Here is a 22,239-nt window from a genome sequence, read left to right on the forward strand (position 1 = left end):
AGAATCAGGGCTGCAGCTTAGCTGTTCTTCTGAGGAAATATTAATCAAATGGTTCGGTATTAGGGGTATGAAGTGGGACCAGCTACTAGTTAAAGTTATTAGTTGGGCCAGACTTTTTCATCCACCTGACATTTTAATCATTCATGCAGGGGGTAATGATTTGGGGTTTATGGCACAAAAAGACTTTATAGATATGATAAAAAGGAATATTGTTAGGTTAAAGGAATTATTGCCTGACATAATGATTATATGGTCCGACATTGAGTGCAGATTAGCTTGGAGGTCTGCTTGGGACGTTAAAAGATTGGACTCATCTCGTAAAAAGATTAATCAGACTATTACAAGCTTTGTGGCAAAATTGGGTGGTTTTGGTATCAGGCATGTGGACTGGAGTTTGAAGGAGAGTCTGGAAGCTGTTTCTTTTTGAAAGATGGTGTACCTCTTAACAAAATCGGTTTGCATCTTTTTAATTTCAACATGAGCGAAGGGGTAAAAAAGGCCTTAGCCCTGTGGGTTGGTGCTCGAAAGGCTTTCGAGCAGTGGTGGGGTGCTAGCCGCTAAGTTATATATAATTATTCTGGGTACCTCCTCAGGTATGGGGAGAGGTTAAGGATGTGGGCATGCCTGGCCGAGCGCCAGTGGAAGGCACGTGATTTTAATTTGGCAAGCACCTTTTAATGTTAATGTTGTTTAGTAAAGTTTTATTGCAATTAATTTAAATAATAAATGCGGGCTGCTGCCTTTTCCCCCATTTGTTGTGTCGGTGTCTTTATTTATCTTAATATTGACTAGATGTGTGGTCAATGGAGCCCCGGAGGAATGCCTATGAGAGGAGGGGCCAATGACCTCACTCTAGGCATAGGGGCGTGGTCACGTGAGCCGTTGCTCACTTGCTGTTTGGCTGAGCAGGAGAGAAGACCTGTGAAGAGATGCGCCCTCCCTCCCTTATTTTGGTAAGTGGTTGTCGCAGCTATGGCGGGGTGCTAGCCGCTAAGTTATATATAATTATTCTGGGTACCTCCTCAGGTTTGGGGAGAGGTTAAGGATGTGGGCGTGCCTGGCCAAGCGCCAGTGGATAGCACATGATTTTAATTTGGCAAGCACCTTGTAATGTTAATGTTGTTTAATAAAGTTTTATCGCAATTAATTTAAATAATAAATGCGGGCTGCGGCCTTTTTCCCCCATTTGTTGTGTCGGTGTCTTTATTTATCTTAATATTGCCTAGATGTGTGGTCAATGCATCATTGTTTACCCAAATAATTTTTTTTAATTTTTTTCTATGACACTAGTAGCTAGTTTTCTAGTGCTCTGAAAATAACACATTACGAGACTGTAATGTGCTGATCAGAGCATCGTCCTTATTCTTTAATACATTCTGGCTACTGCTAGTGACAGTTTACAAGACAGATGCAACTTATTTGTATAAGATTATACCCACATTACTATTACATTTGCTGTCATATTTTATACCCTCTGTAATAGCTTCTGTGTGCAAGTGTTTTGCCATCTCTTTATAAACCCTGTCACTGAACTTGGTGGCCAGGATATGCATTTGTGTTTTTCTTGGCATCTGTGTGTTTCAGTGCATGTGGATTTGTGTGTGTATGTGTTTGTGTCTGTGTGTATATATGTTAGTTTCTGTGTGTGTATGTGTTAGTGTGTGTCTGCTTTACTGTCTCTGTGTGTCTGTTATTGTATCTGTGTGTCTGTCTTAGTGTGTGTCTGTTAATGTCTCTGTGTGTATGTGTTAATGTGTGTATATGATAGTGTCTATGTGTGTGTCTGTATTAATGTTTGTATTAATGTGTGTTTGTATGTATTAATGTTTGTCTGTGTTAGTGTGGGTCTGAGTGTGTTAGTGTCTCTGGGTGTCTGTTTTAGTGTCTGTGTGTCTCTGTGTGTATTTCTGTGTTTGTGTGCCCACACCTTTTAGTCACTTAGTTGACCAAATATTGCAGGGAGGCGAACAATTATTTAGTAATGGGCCCCAAAATGTCTGGTGACAGCCCTGAGGTACAGTAAGCAACGCAACAGCAGATACAGTTGTACAGTCTGGGTAGCTTTGGGATGTATTACATATTCCCAGGAATATATCACACTTACACCGTGAGTGTACTGGGGCATTTTATGGTTCGGAACTATTGGGGGGGGTACGTGTCTGGTGTCTGGAAATACTGATACAAATATTACATTTAGCTTCAAAACTGTGACGTCACATATTTACAACATAAATACCTTGCGGCACGTTATGTTTTACGGGTTCTGATAACTACAAGTTTATTAAGTAACTGGGCTACTGTAAAACCTATTTCCAAGTCACATCGTCGTTATTTATGTACTGCAACTGTTAAAATAAGACATATTAATGGCAGACTACACAGGCTTTGTCCCTCACAGCACACAGGGGGGGCTGGGCACACGCGCTGTGGGTAACCAGAGAACACACACAGGAGACAAAAGAGGGCTAAATTGAGGGAGGGGGGTAGGGAACCAGATATCCAGCTGTTGTTAGCAGCTGCCCGCTTGAGCAACGTGCAGCAGGTGCAGAGGGCAACCAATGGGCAGCGATTGAACCGGTTCGGCCCGCCCATACATGGAGGAGGAGCCCAGTGACCGGCCGGCTGCTCATAATGCAAAGGCAACAGGGAAAAGAGCAGTCAGTTTTTTCAGGATTGAGGCAAGAAGCACTTAGCTTAGCTGTGTAGGCGCAGTGTTTAGAGTGCGGGACACTCAGCTGGTTGTTTTGCCACCCTCTATTCATCTACCTCACACAATTGGCTAGTAAATCAGTATATCTACACCCCCTCTTCTTTGTATGTAACAAAAGGAAATATCAGGAAGTTCTTTTTATTGCATATCCCTTCAACACCTGCACTTGTTTTGGGCGCTTGACGGAAAAGCGGTGTGTGCAGAGAGGGAGCAGGCAATCGGAGAGAGATCCTAACCGGCAGAAGATGCACACCACCCAGAAGGACACTACCTACACCAAGATCTTTGTAGGGGGGCTTCCCTATCACACCACGGACTCCAGCCTCAGAAAATATTTTGAGGTGTACGGGGATATCGAGGAGGCCGTGGTTATCACGGACAGACAGACTGGCAAATCCAGGGGTTATGGCTTTGTAAGTGTAAATGTTCTGGTTGTTAATGCTTTATTAATATAGTAGCATAATGGATTTATCGTTTACAATAGATCACTATACTACTCCCAATGGAAGATTTTGATGTGAATATGGTACATCTTCCTATTATGTTGCTTTCTCTTTAATATAACTAATCAGGTCTCTTATTAGGATAACAGCATGTTTGCATTGGGACGTCTCTATACAGTTTGTTATATATGGTTTCCATCAGTATTACAGATACAAATTCGTGGTATGTTGCTTTGTTATAAAACATTAAAATATTTCCTTAGATCAATATCTATCAAATGTGCTAAATTGGGTTGTAATCCATTTTAAAAGTATATTGCGTGATGTATCTACATTGTGTGATTTAATGCTAGTTTGTCGTTTATAAACCTTTTCTTTCACCTTTGGTGTATTGTGGATGTGCAAGAGTTACTGCTTACCTTGTAATCGGCGTGTGTTGTTTGTGTTATCATGGACACCAGTGGTGCATTAGCACACATACAAGTTAGTCATGTGAGATCAGGCAGCGAGCAGTAGAGAGGGTGAGCAGGTGTATCAGTCCTGAGAACAGCCGCAGGTCAAACAGAAACTACTTGTGGATATGGAAAGCAGCCCAGTCTTAAGCTTCCCACCCATTTTTACCTGCATCCCTTCAGATGGTGCCAGAATAGCAGACAAACACCTGTTCAACAGCGCCTCCAGAATCTGCTTCCCCTCCAGGGTTAGCTTTATTTTAACGTGTGGAACTGGAAAAGTATCTGAATAAAGCAGCTGATCAGTTTTAGATGTTTACACAACTACAAGAGCTGAATCCTGCATTTTAAATCTCCTACTCCTTTAATCAAATTTGTTAGGTTGCAAATTGTTTATGTACATTCTGTTTGCTAGTCAGTTTTTTGTATTCATCCCCTTGCAATTCATTTTTTTTTTTTTTTTTTTGTGACAGTCCTTCCATTTTAGCAAATAAGCCAGGTTTAATTCTAAATATGAAACTGTTTTTGCTGTAAAGGTCATTTTTCTTGCCTGAGTAATTTTGGCAGGACAGTCTTCTTTAGGGCCAGATAGGGTGAAAGTTTTAAATGCATCTATCCTGGTTTTTTTTTTTTTTTTTTTTTTTCTTTCATTAAAATAAATGACCCCATTAAACAAGAGTATGAAAAGCTTAAATTACATTTTAGCACTCTGATTAAAAATTGGTGGTAACATATTTAATATTGCACACAAATGGCTATATTGGTTAATGTGTGTGTATGTGTATATATATATATATATATATATATATATATAAACAATTCTACCTATGTCCATGTTTGTATTGACATATTTATTTGTTTTAAGGTTACAATGTCGGACAGAGCTGCTGCTGAAAGGGCTTGCAAAGATCCCAATCCAATTATCGATGGCAGGAAAGCCAATGTAAACCTTGCATACCTGGGAGCAAAGCCACGCATAATGCAACCAGGTATGTGCCCCTCTGTTAGGTACATTTAAACAAATGACACTTGTGTCTTAATTCCTATGAGGTACTTCAAAACTATGTAGACCAATTACCTAAATGTGGAATGCAATTTATGATGAGGTTTTTTTCAAGAAAGAAGCCTTGTGTCTTTGGCATGTATCCATACCTAATTAAATTTGTTATTGTCTTGTTAGGATTTGCATTTGGTGTTCAGCAGATTCACCCAGCACTAATACAAAGGCCTTTTGGGTAAGTTTGATAAAAATCAAAAATTTCATTATAGTGTTGAACTTTTTTTTTTTTTCTTTTTTTTCCAGTAAGTGAATGTTAAATCTCTCACATTGTTCAATATACAATCACTGTAACATGGTGACATTTTATTAAGGGAGGGATCTAAAGCTGCAGTCATCTTTGTGTTGGCACGTTTTAGGCCATGTAAAATCCAGACTAACTGTAGTTAACATCGACATATGTTAGATATCACATAAAATAGCTACAAATAGGAATATGCTCTCCAAGAATTTGCAAATACCATATTACATCTTTGACTTAATTTTCTTATCCCGAACACACACCATACAGAAACTGTTTCTGTAAATAAGAGTGAGAAGTTTTCCAAAACTCTTAAAGGGACATAATACTCATATGCTAAATCACTTGAAACGGATGCAGTATAACTGTAAAAAGCTGACAGGAAAATATCACCTGAGCATCTCTATGTAAAAAAGGAAGATATTTTACCTCACAATCTCCTCAGCTCAGCAGAGTAAGTTCTGTGTAAAAAGTTATACTCAACTGCTCCCAGCTGCAGGTAAAAAAATTAAAAAAATGAAGAAATGAACAGCAGCCAATCAGCATCAGCAGTGCTGAGGTCATGAACTCTTACTGTGATCTCATGAGATTTGACTTGACTCTCATGAGATTTCATTGTAAACTTCCTTTACCTGATTGGTGAAATAAGATGAGAGTGCACGATGCTCATCCCTTCAGATGTCCCGGGACAGACACACTAAAATGCTGCTTAGAAATCCTTTACAATGGGATGTGGCTACTGAGGAACTTTTGAGGTAAAATATCTCTTTTTTTACATAGAGATGTTCAGGAGATATTTTCTAGTCAGCTTTTTACAGCTATGCTGCATCACTTTCAAGTGTTTAAACATTTGGGTATTATGGCCCTTTAAGAATTTTAAATCATGTCTCGGGGGGGGGGGGGGGTAAATTAGAATGAACATAGAGTAGTGTCTTTATATTTTCTCACTCAGTAAACACTTTTAAAGGGATAGTTACTGGACCATTGTGCACTCCCTATAATTTCTAGCTTGACTCAATGTTATCTGTCTCTTTCTAATCTGACAGGGATCGTTAACAGTTAAGATAACTGATCAGAAGGATTTGATGATAAAAGATGGATTAGTTCTGTTTTGGAATTAATCAGTGTTACCACTAGGCTCAGAAAACAAGCTAAAATGGTGATTAAAGATGCATGTACGTTGGATTATTTTTTTACATGTGTATTTCTAGCTCCTAGATCTGTGTGCACCTTTTTTTCACAGTAATGAAGTGGTTTTCATAGCTAAACTGTGTGGTTTTTTATTTTTTTATTTTATTTTTTATTAGTGAGCAGCGATAGCAAACTTTGGGTGGGAGCCTTGTCCATTTTGTTGTGGTTTGTTTTTTTTTGTCACCTTTTGAGGAGTGTTGACTTTGCCATGTGGAGCAAAGGGCCTTTTTGGTTCTTGCTTTAAAAGCTGTAGCTTGCGATCGTTTTTAACAATATTTTTGTAGTGATTTGATATATTTTGTGTGGTTTTTGTTCTTATACTTCTAAGCTTGCATGCAACATATAATTGTGTTCTACTTTTTCCATTAACCTGTGTTTTCTTTTGGGCTTCCTAATTTCTTTTCACTTTCAATCTCTTTTTTTTTTTTTTTTTTCATTGTCCTCCATCTCAATCCATTATATGAAAGGACAAATTAGTTGCTAACAGTGTACATGTGACAGATAAATGCATGACTGGCCCAAAAGTTTCCTGACTCCTGTATATAGGTTCTATAAACGTCCTACGTTTAACATTCTATTCGTCCTACGTTTTGTAATAAATCAGATATAGAGAAAATGTGCAATATACTCTAACAATAGCTCTAAATTTTTCAAGTCTTTAATAATTTTCCCTCTTGAATTGATTCTATATTTAAATATGGGAAAAGGTACACAATATGTTTTTGCTTTTCCAGTCTATTTTGTAGCTGCAATCCACTCCACATCAAGTATTTCAGATATACATACTGGACTAAACCACTTTTTCTGTCAGTGAAACAAATAGCAATATAAAAAAATTGTGTGGAATTTATTGAAGTTCCAAATTTTTATCAGCAAGTTTATAAGCTTTTATCTTAATGGACTGCTGCTTTAAAATAAATAAATAAAAATCTAAGCATTACTAGTTCAACTAAGAAAACCCTATTCTCACTAAATGTCTATATGTACTATAACTGATAACACTCAACCAACTGACTTATGTGTATGCAGTTGAAATAGTTTGCTATTATCTTGCAATGATGCCAAGGACATTGATATTTTGACAATCTATGCCCTTTTATTTAATGTATGTAGTTGTGTTTTTTTTTGGTTCTTCTAAGGTTTTAATAAGCACATAGCTATTTGCGGCTATAGGTTAGTGGTATTTGATAATCCATACACTAAGGTTCATACCTTGACTTATCTGATTGGACAGTGCAATGCTGTGTATATGTTATGTTAGGTAATTCTTATCCTAGATCTTCAGTATATAAAAACGTGAACATGGCAGGGTAATGTAGAGAATCGTGTTTAGGGCTGCTGTTCATAGGAAAAAGCTACAGTTTGCAATGACAAATACATTTTAAAGGGACAGTATACCCAAATTTATTTTCCCTTTAATTTGTTTCCAATGATCTATTCTACCTGCTGGAGTGTATTAACTTGTTTACAAATGGTTCCTTCTACTCTTACCTTTATTTTGCCAATGGTATCCTTAACTATACAAAACGTTTCTATACTTATGTATTGCAGAAACAATAGGTGAGCCCAGCACCCTTTAATAATAGCTTGAGTGGTGCACATGGCAAAGGGTTATTGCTACCCTCAAACCAATAGTATTCCAAGAAGTCCACAGCACCAGATAAACTTAAGTGATTAAACCTTTTTCATAATAAAACATGCAACATTTCGGCCCCTCTGTCCTTAATCATGCATTATTAAGGCCAGAGGGGCCGAAGCGTTGCATGTTTTAATGTGAAAATAAAGGTTTAATCACTTAAGTTTACCTGGTGCTGTGGACTTCTTGATATACTTATGTATTGGCTATAGAGAAGTGGTGTAAAAACACAAGCAAGTTCTCATACGTTTTGGACTCTGCAGCTGGTATAGCAAGTAAGGGAAAACTATTTTATAGTATATTATTAATTTTTTATTATACCCTCTTTACAAATGTGCTTGTATTTCAAGCTTAGTAGTATAAAAATACATTGAGGTACCCACTAAGCACTTCAGAGCCACCAAAGTGTGTTTTGCATTTGTGCATTTTGTAGGTATGTAGAATAATCAAAAATGTTAGTAGACTGAGGTGAGATTGTAGAAGCGATGTGTCAAGTGCTTCTGGGATTTGTTAAACCATGTTCTGTTTTATACCCTCTCTGTCACTTTTAAAGTTAACTTGGCTTTTTGGCCCCAACGCAGGCAGTGCTTTTTATGTCTTTGAATTTCTTTATCTATGGATATATGATAATTTTGTTAAACCGCTTGTTTTTCATTTTGTATAACGTTCTGTACCAGACAACATGGGGAATGTTCTGCGGTGGCCCATTAGTTGTGAGACACCCCTATTTTAACAAGTTGACCTTCAGTTCTTTGACCTGTTAAACACTTGTGCAGTTAGTGCTACTTGGCTAATAAAGAGTTTTGGCTTTTAGTGGGATCTGTTCAGTCTTTATTTTTTTTTATCTGTGTAACCCTCTTGGCTTTAATGGTTTATCACCATTCACTTTGGCCATATAAAGACATTTTGCACTCCTAGGCACTTCGCATGTCAGCTCAAAAATAGCCTAAATGCAGCTTACCCTGTCAATCACTAAGAGTGGAATTGTACTTGTGAGCAGCCTGTAAAGTACAGGTTTGTAATCTTTATCATGCCCCTGAGTGGCTAGTTACTTGGCTACTTACGTTTTAAATTGTAACAAGCAACAATCTTCAACTGAGCTGGGTGTGGTAATATGTCTATTGTTTGCTACTTTTTTGTTATACTTTTTCCACATGTAATTTTTATTTGAATTTTTAACTCCAGTATAAAATTAATAATTTTGTAACTTTCATCTGGCTAAGTATTTAATGTTAGCTGTATATAACATTTAATGGTAACTACCTATAGTGGGGTATATAGATTTCAGTTTCATTTTTATTCCTAAACTTTTTTTTTTTTCTAGTGGATTGAAATAAATTAGTAGTGACCTCAGCAAGTTTACATTTAGCCCCCCCAAAAAAAAACATTGTGAATAGTTTACTTATATTTAAAAAAAAAAAAAATATATATATATATATATATAATTTAATTAAGAATGTTTTTACAAATAATATTCAACTTCCATACACACTAATCTGTAGCACATGTTAAATGCTCTAGACTATTCATGGAAAGTGCAGATATATTATTGGACTGACAAGAAAGCTATTACACTCCACTGTTTAAGGCGTAGAATGGAATAAAGCAGGGCTGCCTGAACAACAGTCTAAAGGCCATAATAGGGATTTTGTGTGGCCCCTGGTACCAATAAGCAGAAAAGTAATTTGTTATGGGAGGGAGAACCATTCCACACCTCTTATCCTTAGGTAATTATTAGTACATTATGCAGTATCACCTTTTGATTGTGTGTTTACATTTAAAAAAAAAATAAAAGTCTTTTATCCTTAAATGTTGGTTTGAGACCTTATTTTTTAGCATATCTGATTATAACATATGGTCAATCCTGCTATTTGCTTAAGTCCGTCCTCTTCAATTAAAAAGACATACATTGTTGTGCAAAAATAATTTTTTTTTTTTTTTTTTTTTTTTTTGTGGAGTACAATATTCAATTTCTTTTTATTTCTGCATAATAGAGTGGGGCTGTTGAGGAAGCCTACAAGCACACATATTTGGGTTGTTGCTTGCCTAGCGCTTCTGTAGTGTTGGGTGATTTGACTTTTATTAAATTTACATTCTGAAGAATTTGTTAGTTTTCTATGTATATTGCTTGTTGCGTTCAGATAATGCGGTAGCAGTAAGTTGTATGAGTTTTTGTCCACCTGTGGCAAGTTGGCATTACTTATGTTGGCACAAGATGTATGTATGTATCCTAATCTTGCACACTGATGTATAAAACTAGATTCTATAGTTCACACCAACTTGGGGGACAATCACAATCCTTTTAGAAAAGTTTTATCTAATGATGTTTCTAGAAAATTCACCGTTAAATTCTTGGGATTTTTGTACATAAACCATTTGGCAACCTATTTGAAAGGATTGTGATTGTTCCCATAATCTGCCTGAATGTCCCAAGGGTGTGCTTCCAACAAAGCAGAAGTAAATTAAAATGCTACTTTGTAAGAGTGTGTCATATTACTAGTGATGCAGCAAAGCTATGTGTTTTTAACAACCGCAAATGTGTTAAACACAGTGTCTGGGTTTCAACATAGTGAGTGTTCACTGATTATATATTACATTATCAAAACTAACACAGAAATATTGGAGAAATCATCACGTATCAAGACTTAATTTATAAAAAAAATACTGACAGGTCATAATCCTTATTCATTCCCATTGGAATTAGAGAATTTTAAATGGAAAATCTAAAAGATTCTCTCTGTTTAAAATATTATTCTCTATTATCTGGAACCTTAGTTAGCTGACTCACCCCCAGGTCGTTTCTCCAATGTAAATAAGCCCACATGGGCATTTAAGCAGATAAATAGCGTAATTGTTATTGCATGTTTAAAAAAAAAAAAAATCTTTTATCCAAAATTTATGACCTGCCTGAGGATGTACAAAAACTGGTCCCTTTATCATACTGTTACAATTTGAGCAACCCAAGCAGGGATAACAGCCCACATTTTTTTTCCAGATATATAGCTCTGCCTATTCTGCTTGGCTGAGCCAATGTCAGCTTTAACCAAAGTAGCTCTCAAATTGATCCCTCTTTTGTAGGTGGGCATGGGAAAATTCAGAAACTCCAATATATTGGGATTACAGTTCTTTAATATATATACCAATCTCTACGAATAATCTTTTGAATTTGGAAACTCAATTCATTATACCTAGAGACAAAAACTAGCCTCTCAATTTTCTTTTTAGTCTTGTTTTTTTGTGGGGGTTAAGCAAAGTTTCTCTTGGAATGTCTAGAGTATTTCTCTTTTTCAATTAATTATTCCATTATATCTCTTTACTAAAAAGAGATTACCCATCTCTGAGTCTTTCTTTGCTTTTTTTGTCATCTGACACTATGGGGCATACCCGCATAAATTGACTCTTGGGTAGGGAATCCTTCAAGGACTGAGAATGGGCACTATTGGCCAATAACAAATCATTCCTATCAGTGATCTTTTTGTAAAGATCCACTTTAATTCTTCTATTTTCTTTGACCACCAAAGTATCCAAAAAAGCCAAACTTTCCTCACTATGGGCCAAACTAAATTTAATCTTGAATGTAGCACCATTTAATGAATCTACAAATTGCAATAAGCTCCCAATGTTGCCTATCCATATGCCAAACACATCGATATAGTGCCACCATATCACTTAAAGGGACAGTCTACACCAGAATTTTTATTGTTTTAAAAGATAGATAATCCCTTTATTACCAATTTCACAGTTTTGCATAACCATCAGTTATATTAATATACTTTTAACCTCTGTGATTATCTTGTATCTAAGCCTCTGCAAACTGCCCCTTTTTTCAGTTCTTTTGACAGACTTGCAGTCTAGCCATTCAGTGCCTGCTCCCAGATAACTTCTCGAGCACAGTGTTATCTATATGAAATACGTGAACTGTTAAAATGCAATATGAAAGAGGTGGGCTTCAAGGTCTAAGAAATTAGCATATGAACCTCCTAGGTTAAGCTTTCAACTAAGAATACCAAGAGAACAAAGCAAAATTGGTGATAAAAGTTAATTGGAAAATTGTTTAAAATTACATGCTCTATCTGAATCATGAAAGTTTATTTTTGCCTATACTGTCCCTTTAAATAGTTCATTATCATACACCATTTTTTTTTCTTCATATATATTCATGAAAATGTTGTCATATGTCGGGGCGACTTCGGAGCCTATAGCCGTCCCCTGTCAAAGCAGGAAGAATTGGTCCTGAAATTAAAAAAAATAAATAAATTGCACCGCAATATTATATCTAATCTGGATTTAAATTATTTCATCACCATTGTGTGTGTGTGTATATATCTATATCCTCAGCCCTCTCCCTTAGTTTAAGTCACTAATAAAAATATTAATAATATTATATAGTTTACACCTATCTAGGCTGGCATATCACTTTGTTTTTGTTATGACTCGGTGGTTACCATGACAACTGCTGTTTGGCGTGTTTTTTTTTTTGTCTAATTGGGGGGTGGGGTTATTATTTGTTTGCTATAAATGTATTTCACTTTGTAACACATGTGTCTGAGGAAGGAGATACATTCAAACTGAACAAAATTTATTTACAGCAACCGAAATTTCCTCAAGCTTATTTAAAAAAAATCCCCTGTATCTTTGATATATGATTGGGACTCCAACACAAATCTCCTGAGAATACGGTCTAGATATACTGAAATGTTCGAACACACAGTCAACACCCGCCACAATTGGGCGGCCAGGATTTCTTGAAGGTTTTTATGCATCTTAGGCAATGTGTATATAACTGGCGTTCTCAGATGTTCATTAATCAAAAAAAAATTCTTCCAACCCAATAATACTTTTCTTAACTGCTATGTTAATACAGGAACTGATCTCTTTTTGTATATGAAAAACAGGATTACACATAATAGGCTGGTAAACATCTTTATCATAAAGTTGGCGATTATTCTCAAACATAATATTCCTTGCTCTGAACTACTGGGGCAGGTCATAAATTTTGGATAAAATATTATTTTACATGTAATACTTATTACGCTATTTATCTGCTTAAATGCCCATGTGGGCTTATTTACATTGGAGAAATGACCTGAAGGGTGAGGAATAGGATAAACGAGAACATATCTAGTAATAGAAGGAAAAAAATTAAAATCCCCAGTAGCTACACATTTCATGCAAGCAAACCATGGAGTCAGCCAACCAAGGTTCCAGATAATAGAACATGTTTTCTCCTTTTAGATGGGGGATGGGGGGGGGGGGGAGATAGAGAGCAATATCTTAAACAGAGAGAAACTTTTTGTATTTTCCATTTAAATTCTCTAATACCAATGCAAATGAATAAGGACTATGACCAGTCAGTATTTTTATAAAATTTAGTCTTTTTATAAATTGGTCTTGATATTTGATGTGATTTCTCAAATATCTGTGTTAGTTTTGAAAATGTAATATGTAATCGGTGAACACTCACTATGTTGAAAAATGGTGGGTGTGTTCACTGAGGTTATATAAGGTGAAGAGGAAATAATGTATGTATAGCATGAATAAGGACATGTAGTTTGAAACGTTGCTGTTGTCTTGCTTACTGATGCTGCAATAAATTGGTAATTAATTACTGGATTGGAGTGCTGCTGTTCTTTTGATATTTTTTTTCTGTATCCAGTCAGGAGTTGCAGAGCAGCACTGCTGATTGGATAAGCAGCCATTCTGATTTGGGTCAGTGGATCCTGAACAGTACTTTACCTATGTGTTTAACACCTTTTGCAGGGATTCACCACTTACTATCACTAGCGAAGCAGCAAAGCTAAGTAACATGCTGTTACAAATTGGAGAATGTCATTGCATCACTGTAACGTCCTTTAATTTAGTATCATAATACTTCAGTATAAATTCACAAACGTGGGAAGCACATAGGCCCTGTGTCACTGCATAATTTTTAAGTGTTGCAACTTTATTCATGGTTCAATTTAGTGGTGCTGTAGGGGCAGATTTAAATTCAGCAAGGCCATGTAATGTGCTCCTCAGACCTGGAGCTAAGCTATTTCCTTGGGAGACCCATAGGAAAACTATTGCTGAAAATGTTACGTTGCTTTTGTAATAGACACTCTGATATAACACACAGTGCGCAGTTAGAGCTTGTAAAACTAGTATTTTAAAGGAAAATGGAAGTCCTAATTAAATTATCATGATTTAGATAAAGATTGAAGTATAAATTTTTTTTATTTTTTTTTACTTTGGAATTTTTATTAGTATTCACATGGATGCAAGAAGGACAAAGAAAAGACATTTCAGACGATAATCTCTTAACACATTTTTCCCTTTAACCTTTTATGGATAGGTCATCAAGCATTACCTATGGTCATTCTTCTCACCATTGTATAAATATTGTAGTAGCACACTTTAACAATCAATAAACAGAATTTTTTTTTTCAAAGAATGACCTTCACAGGAAAAAAGGAAGAGAGGACAAACCAAGATATTTTACTTATTAAAACAAACATGAGCAGTTGCTTTTTCAAAAGATATTTAACTTATCTACTTCACTTGGTCCTTTAATATCTATGAAATGAGAATGGTATTTCTATTCCCAACACAGAGAAAATTAATGCTGAGGGGCAACATTGTATCAAGATAAATAAATAGCATAAAAACAAAACAGAAACAAAACTACAACAAAAGGGAAAAGAGAGAAGGAAAAAAAGGGGGGTTGCCGCTCCCCCACCCTCCCTTAGCATAGATGCTGCCTCCAATATGCCGGGTATTTATCTGTTAATATTAGTTGGAGGAAGGTTGGTGATTTACGGAAATAACCTAAAAACTGTAGTTGGGCTTCCCTTGGTTGATCAAGAATGAATGTATCCCATTTTATCATGAACCTTCTTAATTTACTCTCTTCAAAAATCAGAGGGTCATGTTGATCCACTATCATTTGGTATCTTATGTCATGAACAAATGAAGCAATAGTGGGGGCCTGTCTTTCCAGCCTCTTAGTATCATTTTTCTAGTTATAAGTATTGCAGTAATAATCAGTGGGGTTTTTTTTTATCCTATCTTCTAGTGATAAAAAAATAGATATGTATAAGTTCTAGAATTATTCTAGAAGGTATTTATTTATTTAGCCAGTATTCTATTTGATTCCATAGTTTTCGAAGTTTAGGACAGGCATAAAATGTATGGACTAAGTCTGCAGATGGAAACCTACATCTTGGACACCCGGAGGCCTCTATGGACCATTTTTCCATTCTCTTGGGCGTAAGATATACTCTATTAAGGAGTTTATAGTGGGCTTCTCTTATGGCTAGATTGGCTGAATATATTGTAACGCTACTAAAACTTTTTTGAAAGCATTCTAACGAGGTTTCTGGCAAGTCTTGTTTCCATGAAGAATAAAGCTTCTCTATTCTACACTCTTCCTCTTTGGAAGATAAAATTTTATAAATATGTCAATGTATGATTTACCTGATTGATATCTGTCAATAATAACCTCCAACGGTCCCAATTTCCATGATGTTCCTTCGTTGGTCTTATGGCTGTAAATAAAGTGTCTAATTTGTAAATAAGCAAAGAACGATCGCTTATCTAAGTTATAGTCTCTAGAAAGTGCCTCAAAAGTTCTTATGTGCTTAGTTATTGGATCTATTAACTGTTTAAGGCGAGCACAAGTTATTAGCCGTCCATGCTCTAAAGGCCGTAGTATTGTGGCCTGTTTTGAACTCAGGGTTTCCCCTAATAGGTAAATATTTAGGTAAAAGATTATTTACCTCCAGCAGTTTGCATACCTTGTCCCATGCTATTATAATATTATAGATGGTGTATTTAAGCGTAATGTTTCTAACATTTTTAGGGTGGCTTATATGTAATATACCTTTAAGAGAATAAGGGGAAACTATGGCTTCCTCTATTTTGTAGTTGGTGATATGATTAGCTTCTGTAAGCCAATCTAGCGCAATTTTGGCAAGACATGCCAGATTATAATATTTGATATTAGGGAAAGCAAAACCACCCTTCTCTTTACTATGTGTTAATCTGCTTAAGGCTATTCTAGGTTTTGTGGGACCCATAGTAAATCTGGAGCACCTGGCATTTAATTTTTGTATATCCAGTTTTTTAAGAAACCATGGAATATTCTGTAGCAGAAATAAAATCCTTGGGAAGTCTAATTTTTTTTATTAGGGCAATTTTTGCTGTCAATATTGGTGGTAACTTGCCCCATCTTTGGAGATCCGCAAAGCATTTTTGCCATATAGTAGAATAATTTAGTATGATACCATTCTTCCGGATTCTTAGAGATAATAATTCCCAGATATTTAATATTTCTTTCGGTATAATTGAATGGGTTTAAAATAAGACTATCCTTCTTTTTAGTTATCCATAATATCTCTGATTTGGCCAGGTTGATCTTGTATCCTGCAAATCTGCTAAACTCTTATGTCCAGGAGTATTGGAATATTCTTTTTAGAGTTCATTATATAAAATAAGATGTCATCTGCATATAGTGATTATAGTTATGTAATTTTATGCCTTCTAGTCTATAACGACATTTTGTGGCTAGTGGTTCTAACGCGATATCAAATAGTGATAGTGGGCACCCCTGCCTTGTTCCTTTCTGTAAGGTTATGGCTGCTGAAAGTATATTATTAGTGCTTAGGAAAGAAACAGGATTTGGATATATTAAGCGTACAAAATTTAACAGATGCCCTACAAAACCAAATTTTTCAAGTGCTGTTAACATGTGGTCCCACAATAGAGTCAAAAGCCTTTTCAGCATCAACAGTTAGTAACGCAAAATCTTTTTTGGTTTCTGACTCCGTATTGTCAGTGGCCACTGCATGTTCCACTAGTATCATTGCTTTTCGTATATTTTTGTGAGCTGTTCTGTCTGGCATAAAGCCGGTTTGATTTGGGTTAATAATATCTCCAATAACTATTTTAATACGTTTTGCTATGATACTAGCTAGTATTTTGTAGTCATTGTTTAGAAGTGAGATGGGTCTATAGGATTCCATTGAATTGGGATCTTTATCATTTTTTTTTTAAAGTATGAGTATAATGTTAGATGCAGTAAAGTTTCTTGAAGGCTTATGTTGGTTTATAAAGTACAGATTGAACAATTTGGTTAAGGTATTGGTAACCGAGTCTGCCAAGATCTTATAAAATTCAGCTGGTAATTGGTCAGGGCCTGGTGCCTTGCCCATTGATATTTCCTTAATTGCCTGAAGTGTTTCTTCAGTTGTAATCTCTTGGTTTAATGCAAGTAATTGATCTGCCAAGATCTTTGGTAATTTAATCTTGTCCCAAAAGCTTTCTTTTGCCTATTTGTCTACTTCTGTAGTTGAATAGATTTATTTTTTTGGGAAAAATTTGAGAAATAATCTATTGATCTCCTCAATTTTAGTGCAATAATCACATCTGCCTGTCTCTTGATATAACTTGACCCCTTTCTATAACCACATACTTAGCATGCACTCCTCTCACTCTCTCATATCATGGAAAAGGTCCAAGTTTCAACAAAGAATATCCAGCTGATGAATCTGATGTTGATTGACATAAATTAGAAAGATTTGTAAAATTGTACCATCAGAATAATTAATTTTGACTTCCAGGTACTTTACTTTTAAAAAAAAAAAAAAAATTCCAATTGGCATCCAAGCAATTGTTTTCTGTGAATGTTAAACTTTTATGGACATAATTGTGCTCTGTGTTATAAGGGCCTATAACAAGCTGCTTCTTTTTGCTATATCCGTGGCTGAAAGACCTTTCTTTACACAACTCACAGTAGGTTCCTTCCTTTAGTTAACTGAGATCTAGCTTAGTTTTTTTTTTGTATTCTGGGGTTTGTTTTTGTGGGGGGTTTTCAGATTTAAAAAATATGCAAATACATTTAAAAAAAAAAAATGTACATGTAATATACAGCTGACATCGTAGTGGCAAGCCAGCTAAGAATGTTCAGACATGCTAAAAACAAAAAAGTAGGCTTTGAACCTAGTCACACAATGGGATTGAGCAGAGGAAGTCGCACTAAAAATACAGTTTTAGAATTAGTTTAGTGGGCCTAAAAGATAACCCTATTAACAAATTGTTGAATTGTAATATAATATGCATTGTACAAGTGTCTCTTTTTGTCCAACTTTTAGGTCTCTTAAGTTTCCTCACAAATTCCTCTAGATGTTTGTCTGAATGAGACGTAAACCAGCTGATTCGAAAATCGAAGTTTAGTCAATGGGTATTTTTTTTTTAAAACCATTTGACTTTTTTTTTTTGTAATAGTGTGCACACACACAACCTAATGCTATGGAGTGACATAGCATCTGAAAAGCTTCACAACTGCTGCCCCGTAAATGTTTTCTGCACTCTGGTTTTGAATGTGTGACTCTGCTGTGCCTTCCACCACTTTAAGACTTGGAGTTATTTTTTCGCCTGCATTTTTGTATTTATTTTCTTTTTAAGGGTGACTAAGGTTGCAGAGATTAATGTTTGCCGAGTCTGCAGAGTAACTTTGGTAGGGTTGCCACGATACATAGTTGGGTGTGTGTATATTATGTTCTCTTTAAATATTAACTGTATATTATGCCTATCAGGAAATGGATTACTGATAATTTTCACAAATTTGTGGATATATTTAATTAAATCATCAATCCAAAAAGTTCCTTGTATTCTGTTTAATCCAGGAACCCTATAGTTGGCAATTGTTAAATTGGTTTCTTCATCCAAAACATTTTTAATGGGTTTCTCTTAAACCTTTCAAAGCTGCAATTCTTTATCATGCAGTGAATGTATTCTTTTGTCAGCAAATATTGGTGTTTTTAAATGCTACTTATTTTGCAATCTAGCTATTGTGGCAACCCTATGCACATAATAACAACTACATTTTTTTTTAGTATTGCCCCCCTTTTTGTATTTAAAGGTGTATTTATATATTCTAATATATATATTTTTTTTTTTTCTTCCACAGAATTCCAGCTCATTATGTTTACCCTCATGCTTATTTGCAACCAGGAGTTGTAATACCACATGTTCAACAAACTGCTGCTGCCGCCGCATCCACAAGTCCTTACATTGACTACACTGGTGCTGCCTATGCACAGTATTCTGCCGCCGCCGCTGCTGCTGCTGCCGCCTATGATCAATACCCATATGCAGCATCCCCAGCTGCAACTGGATATGTCACCGCCGCAGGTTATGGTTATGCAGTTCAACAGCCACTCACTGCTGCAGCACCAGGGACAGCTGCCGCCGCAGCTTTTGGCCAATACCAGCCACAGCAACTGCAGGCTGATCGCATGCAGTAGCACTTAAAGACTTCTAAAGAAATTATCAGTTCTATTTTTTTGTTTTTTGTTTTCAGCCTTCCAGTTTCAATAGATGAGACTATATTAAGTCAAGCTAAACTGCTTTAAGGAAGAAAAAAAAAAGCTATGCTTTTGAAGAGCAAAAATAACTTTATTCCAGTGTCTCTCTGCAGTATGCATCAGCCCTAATAGGAGAGAGGGTGTAAGCGTTAATTAAGAAGAAAATATGGTTTACTGTCAAGTGATAACTGCATTCATAAACTATACACCAAGTTTTTTACATCAGGGAAATAAACTGCCTTTTTATTAGATGGGGAAAATCTTGTTTCCCCACTTATTATAATTTTTTTTTTTCTCTTAATTTTTACAAAATATTTAAGCCAGGGATATATCAATCAGCAATATGTAGCTTGTACAAAGTAAAGCATTTAAAGCACAGATTGTATCTTCTCACTTCGGCTTATTGAATATTTCATACGTGAGAATGATCATCGAAATGTTGGAGGCACATGGACCTGCTGGTCACATGACAGTTACTTTCTCATCTGTCCTCTAATTGAGCGACACTATGGAGCAAGTGATGTGGAATGAACAAGTGCAACAGTTTTTTTTTTTTTACAGACAATCAATAACACAGACACTTCTGGAACGAACACATCACTCATGCTTATTTGATGAGCTTGTCACATTGTAATCCCTCTATCCATCCTGTTTCGCTTTTGGGAAACTTTAAATGCTGGTGTCAGCTATTCTGATTCTGAAATGGGATCAGCCATTTACTTCAACAGCCTATTTTATTATGCCTATTCATAGCCTGTGAGTAAAGACAGGAAGAAGCTTTGAGTTTAACCCTTCAAGAACTGCTGAACAACTTGAAGAAAAATACTTTACCTTTCTGGGCTGTAGATATATATATCATGTAGATTTGATTATTATTATATATAATTTTTTTTTTTTTTTTAAGTATTTAAAGTATTACAAGTATGTGGTACAAATTTAAGTTGCGGTTCTTTAAGGGTTAACTTAAATTGATTTGTACTGTGCCTTAACTGTAATGACATTGAAAAAAAAAATATTTATTTTGGAAGTTTTACTACACTGTGCTCTAAAGAAGGGAACTTTAGATGCGACGCTGTAAGATTATGTATTCATCTCATGGTATAAATTATTTAAATAAGTTTAGATTTAGTAAATTAAATATTAATCTATTCAACTAAAATGTTGACTTGGATTTATTTAAATTCTTTATGTGCACTGTAAGGATATTCTTTCCTTAACTAAAATTTTACTATTAGATTCATGTTTTCTTTTCCTTTATTTCTTTTTTCCCTTTTTTTTTTCAATGAAGTCTTTTTAACACTTTGGCTGTTGAGGGGGCTGCAGCACATTGCTTAGCAATATGTGCAGCCTTTACTCACTGCTGAGGAGTTAATATAGTATATACATTTCATTTGTACGTAGGATAACTTCTAAAAAAAAATTCCTTTATTAGAAAAGTGCTGCTTTATGCAATGACTTGTAAAACTGCAATTTTTATTCTTGACTTAAAAGTTGAATATTTTACACTGTAATAGGTTTTTATACTTGAACAATTTCATACAAGGGAAGAAAAGACAGCATTTTTACAGACATTTGTCTAAATGTCACTGGATTTATTTTTAAGTATTCTGAATACTAGCCAGTGTTATGTAATCAGACATGAATCTCCATACATATTATTTATTCTATATATATATATTACTTTAAAACATTTAAGATCTCTTCTGTTCACTTGTATTAAATATAATAAAAAATATCTTATTGTCACATTTTGTATTTTGTTGACCTGCAAATGTTTGTTTTGAAAGATGGGTGCAGGGTTGGGAAAAACTGAGAGAGTTCAGGCTTATGTATTACAAAGGGGTTGTGTGTTTGACTACCATGTCCTATATTCAGTAAGAATGTGGGTTTTTTGCTTTCCCTTTCATTAAAGGGACATTAAACTCAAAATTGAATTCCCTGGAAAATATTACATTAATGGAATGTGGTTTGCTCAATTTCCTCCCAGTGAGGCTAGAGCTCAGATTTTGTAGTTTAAATGGTTATTATAGTGGGAAATTTACATTCTCTAATTCACAATACCATGTAATGTGACCCCAGTAAACTTGCAATGCTATGTGTTTTAACCCCTTGGGGGGGGGAGGTTAAAGCTCCACTTGGGAGCCGCAGGGCACTGAGGGTCCAGAGTGAATACCACCAGTCGACCAATTGGCGGCAGTAGTAGCAGGATCCAGCTGTGCAACTGTCAATACTGATTGGCTTAGCTCCCTAGCTGTACTTTTATCCTCACATATGGGGTTAAAAAACACACTTAAACACCCAGCATTTAGGGTCACTAGGGCTAAAATTAGGTATGACATTAGAGCATGTCACATTTTTCCACTGTAATGTCCATTTTTAATATGTTGCATGTTTCGTGGCCTAGCTACATAAAACTTGGAATAGTGCACAGAAGTCATAGCTAGCCCTAACTGACTGCAAGTTATAAATATACATATAAATAAATTGGTTTTTCAAGGGCTGCAAAACTTTTGTGTGTGGTTTTTTTTTTTTTTTTTTTTTTTTTTTAATACATTACAAACATTTTAATTTAATGTGTAGGTGTTTTGCAATTGATGTATATTTTGGATATATGATGTCCTTTTTTATGGCAAATATCTGGTTTTCTATTCCCCAATCACCACATGAAGATGTTTGCAATATTAGTGATGCTGCACATTTTTCCTCCTCATTAATTAGTTTGTCTATCCCACTACCTATCTTATGTTCCCTTTTTCCTGCTGTTTCTTTGATTAAATGCAAATGTATTTTCATGGAAGTTCTTTGTGACAAGGATAACAAAATGTGTGCATAATATACTAACGGTAGAAAACCCTTTATCCAAACTGCTTGGGACTGTTTTGGTTTTTGGAATATTTATCTTTTAAAATGAGATGGTTTGGAAAAGGGATGGAACCTAGTGTAAACAATAATATCTCATGTCATTTAGGCAGTATTTGTATGTAATATAGCTTATACATGTAACCTAAAGGTGGTTTTATATCATTTTTAATACTTTTGTATACAAAGTGTGTGTGTATATACAGTATAGTGTATGTATGTATGTGTATATGTGTGTGTATATGTTTATATATATATATATATATATATATCTATATATCCTCCATGTGTATCTGCACTCACAATGT

General features: G+C 35.3%; 1 protein-coding gene across 2 annotated transcripts; it reads left to right on the plus strand.

Moving 5' to 3' along the window:
- Positions 1–2,634: 2,634 nt before the first annotated feature.
- RBM24 (RNA binding motif protein 24) lies at positions 2,635–20,818 on the plus strand. Of its 2 annotated transcripts, XR_008402579.1 has the most exons (5): positions 2,635–3,123; positions 4,471–4,594; positions 4,786–4,840; positions 5,950–6,062; positions 18,676–18,812. XR_008402579.1 is itself a non-coding variant. In XM_053714771.1 (4 exons), the coding sequence occupies exons 1-4, from the start codon at positions 2,956–2,958 to the stop codon at positions 19,010–19,012; spliced, it is 684 nt and encodes a 227-aa protein (XP_053570746.1). In that variant the 5' UTR covers positions 2,637–2,955; the 3' UTR covers positions 19,013–20,818. The 2 variants fall into 2 exon arrangements, 1 of the variants encoding a protein (XP_053570746.1); XM_053714771.1 differs by lacking the exon at positions 5,950–6,062 and having other exon boundaries at positions 2,637–3,123; positions 18,676–20,818.
- The last annotated feature ends 1,421 nt before the right edge of the window (positions 20,819–22,239 follow it).

This window comes from Bombina bombina, chromosome 5, assembly GCF_027579735.1.
Source record: "Bombina bombina isolate aBomBom1 chromosome 5, aBomBom1.pri, whole genome shotgun sequence".
In the NCBI taxonomy this organism is placed as follows: domain Eukaryota; kingdom Metazoa; phylum Chordata; class Amphibia; order Anura; family Bombinatoridae; genus Bombina; species Bombina bombina.

Coding starts and splice junctions, on each gene's coding strand:
- RBM24 (XM_053714771.1), top strand. CDS start 2,956: ATGCACACCACCCAGAAGGACACTACCTACACCAAGATCTTTGTAGGG. Junction 4,595..4,785: donor GCCACGCATAATGCAACCAG/GTATGTGCCCCT, acceptor TTGTCTTGTTAG/GATTTGCATTTGGTGTTCAG. Junction 4,841..18,675: donor CTAATACAAAGGCCTTTTGG/GTAAGTTTGATA, acceptor TTTCTTCCACAG/AATTCCAGCTCATTATGTTT.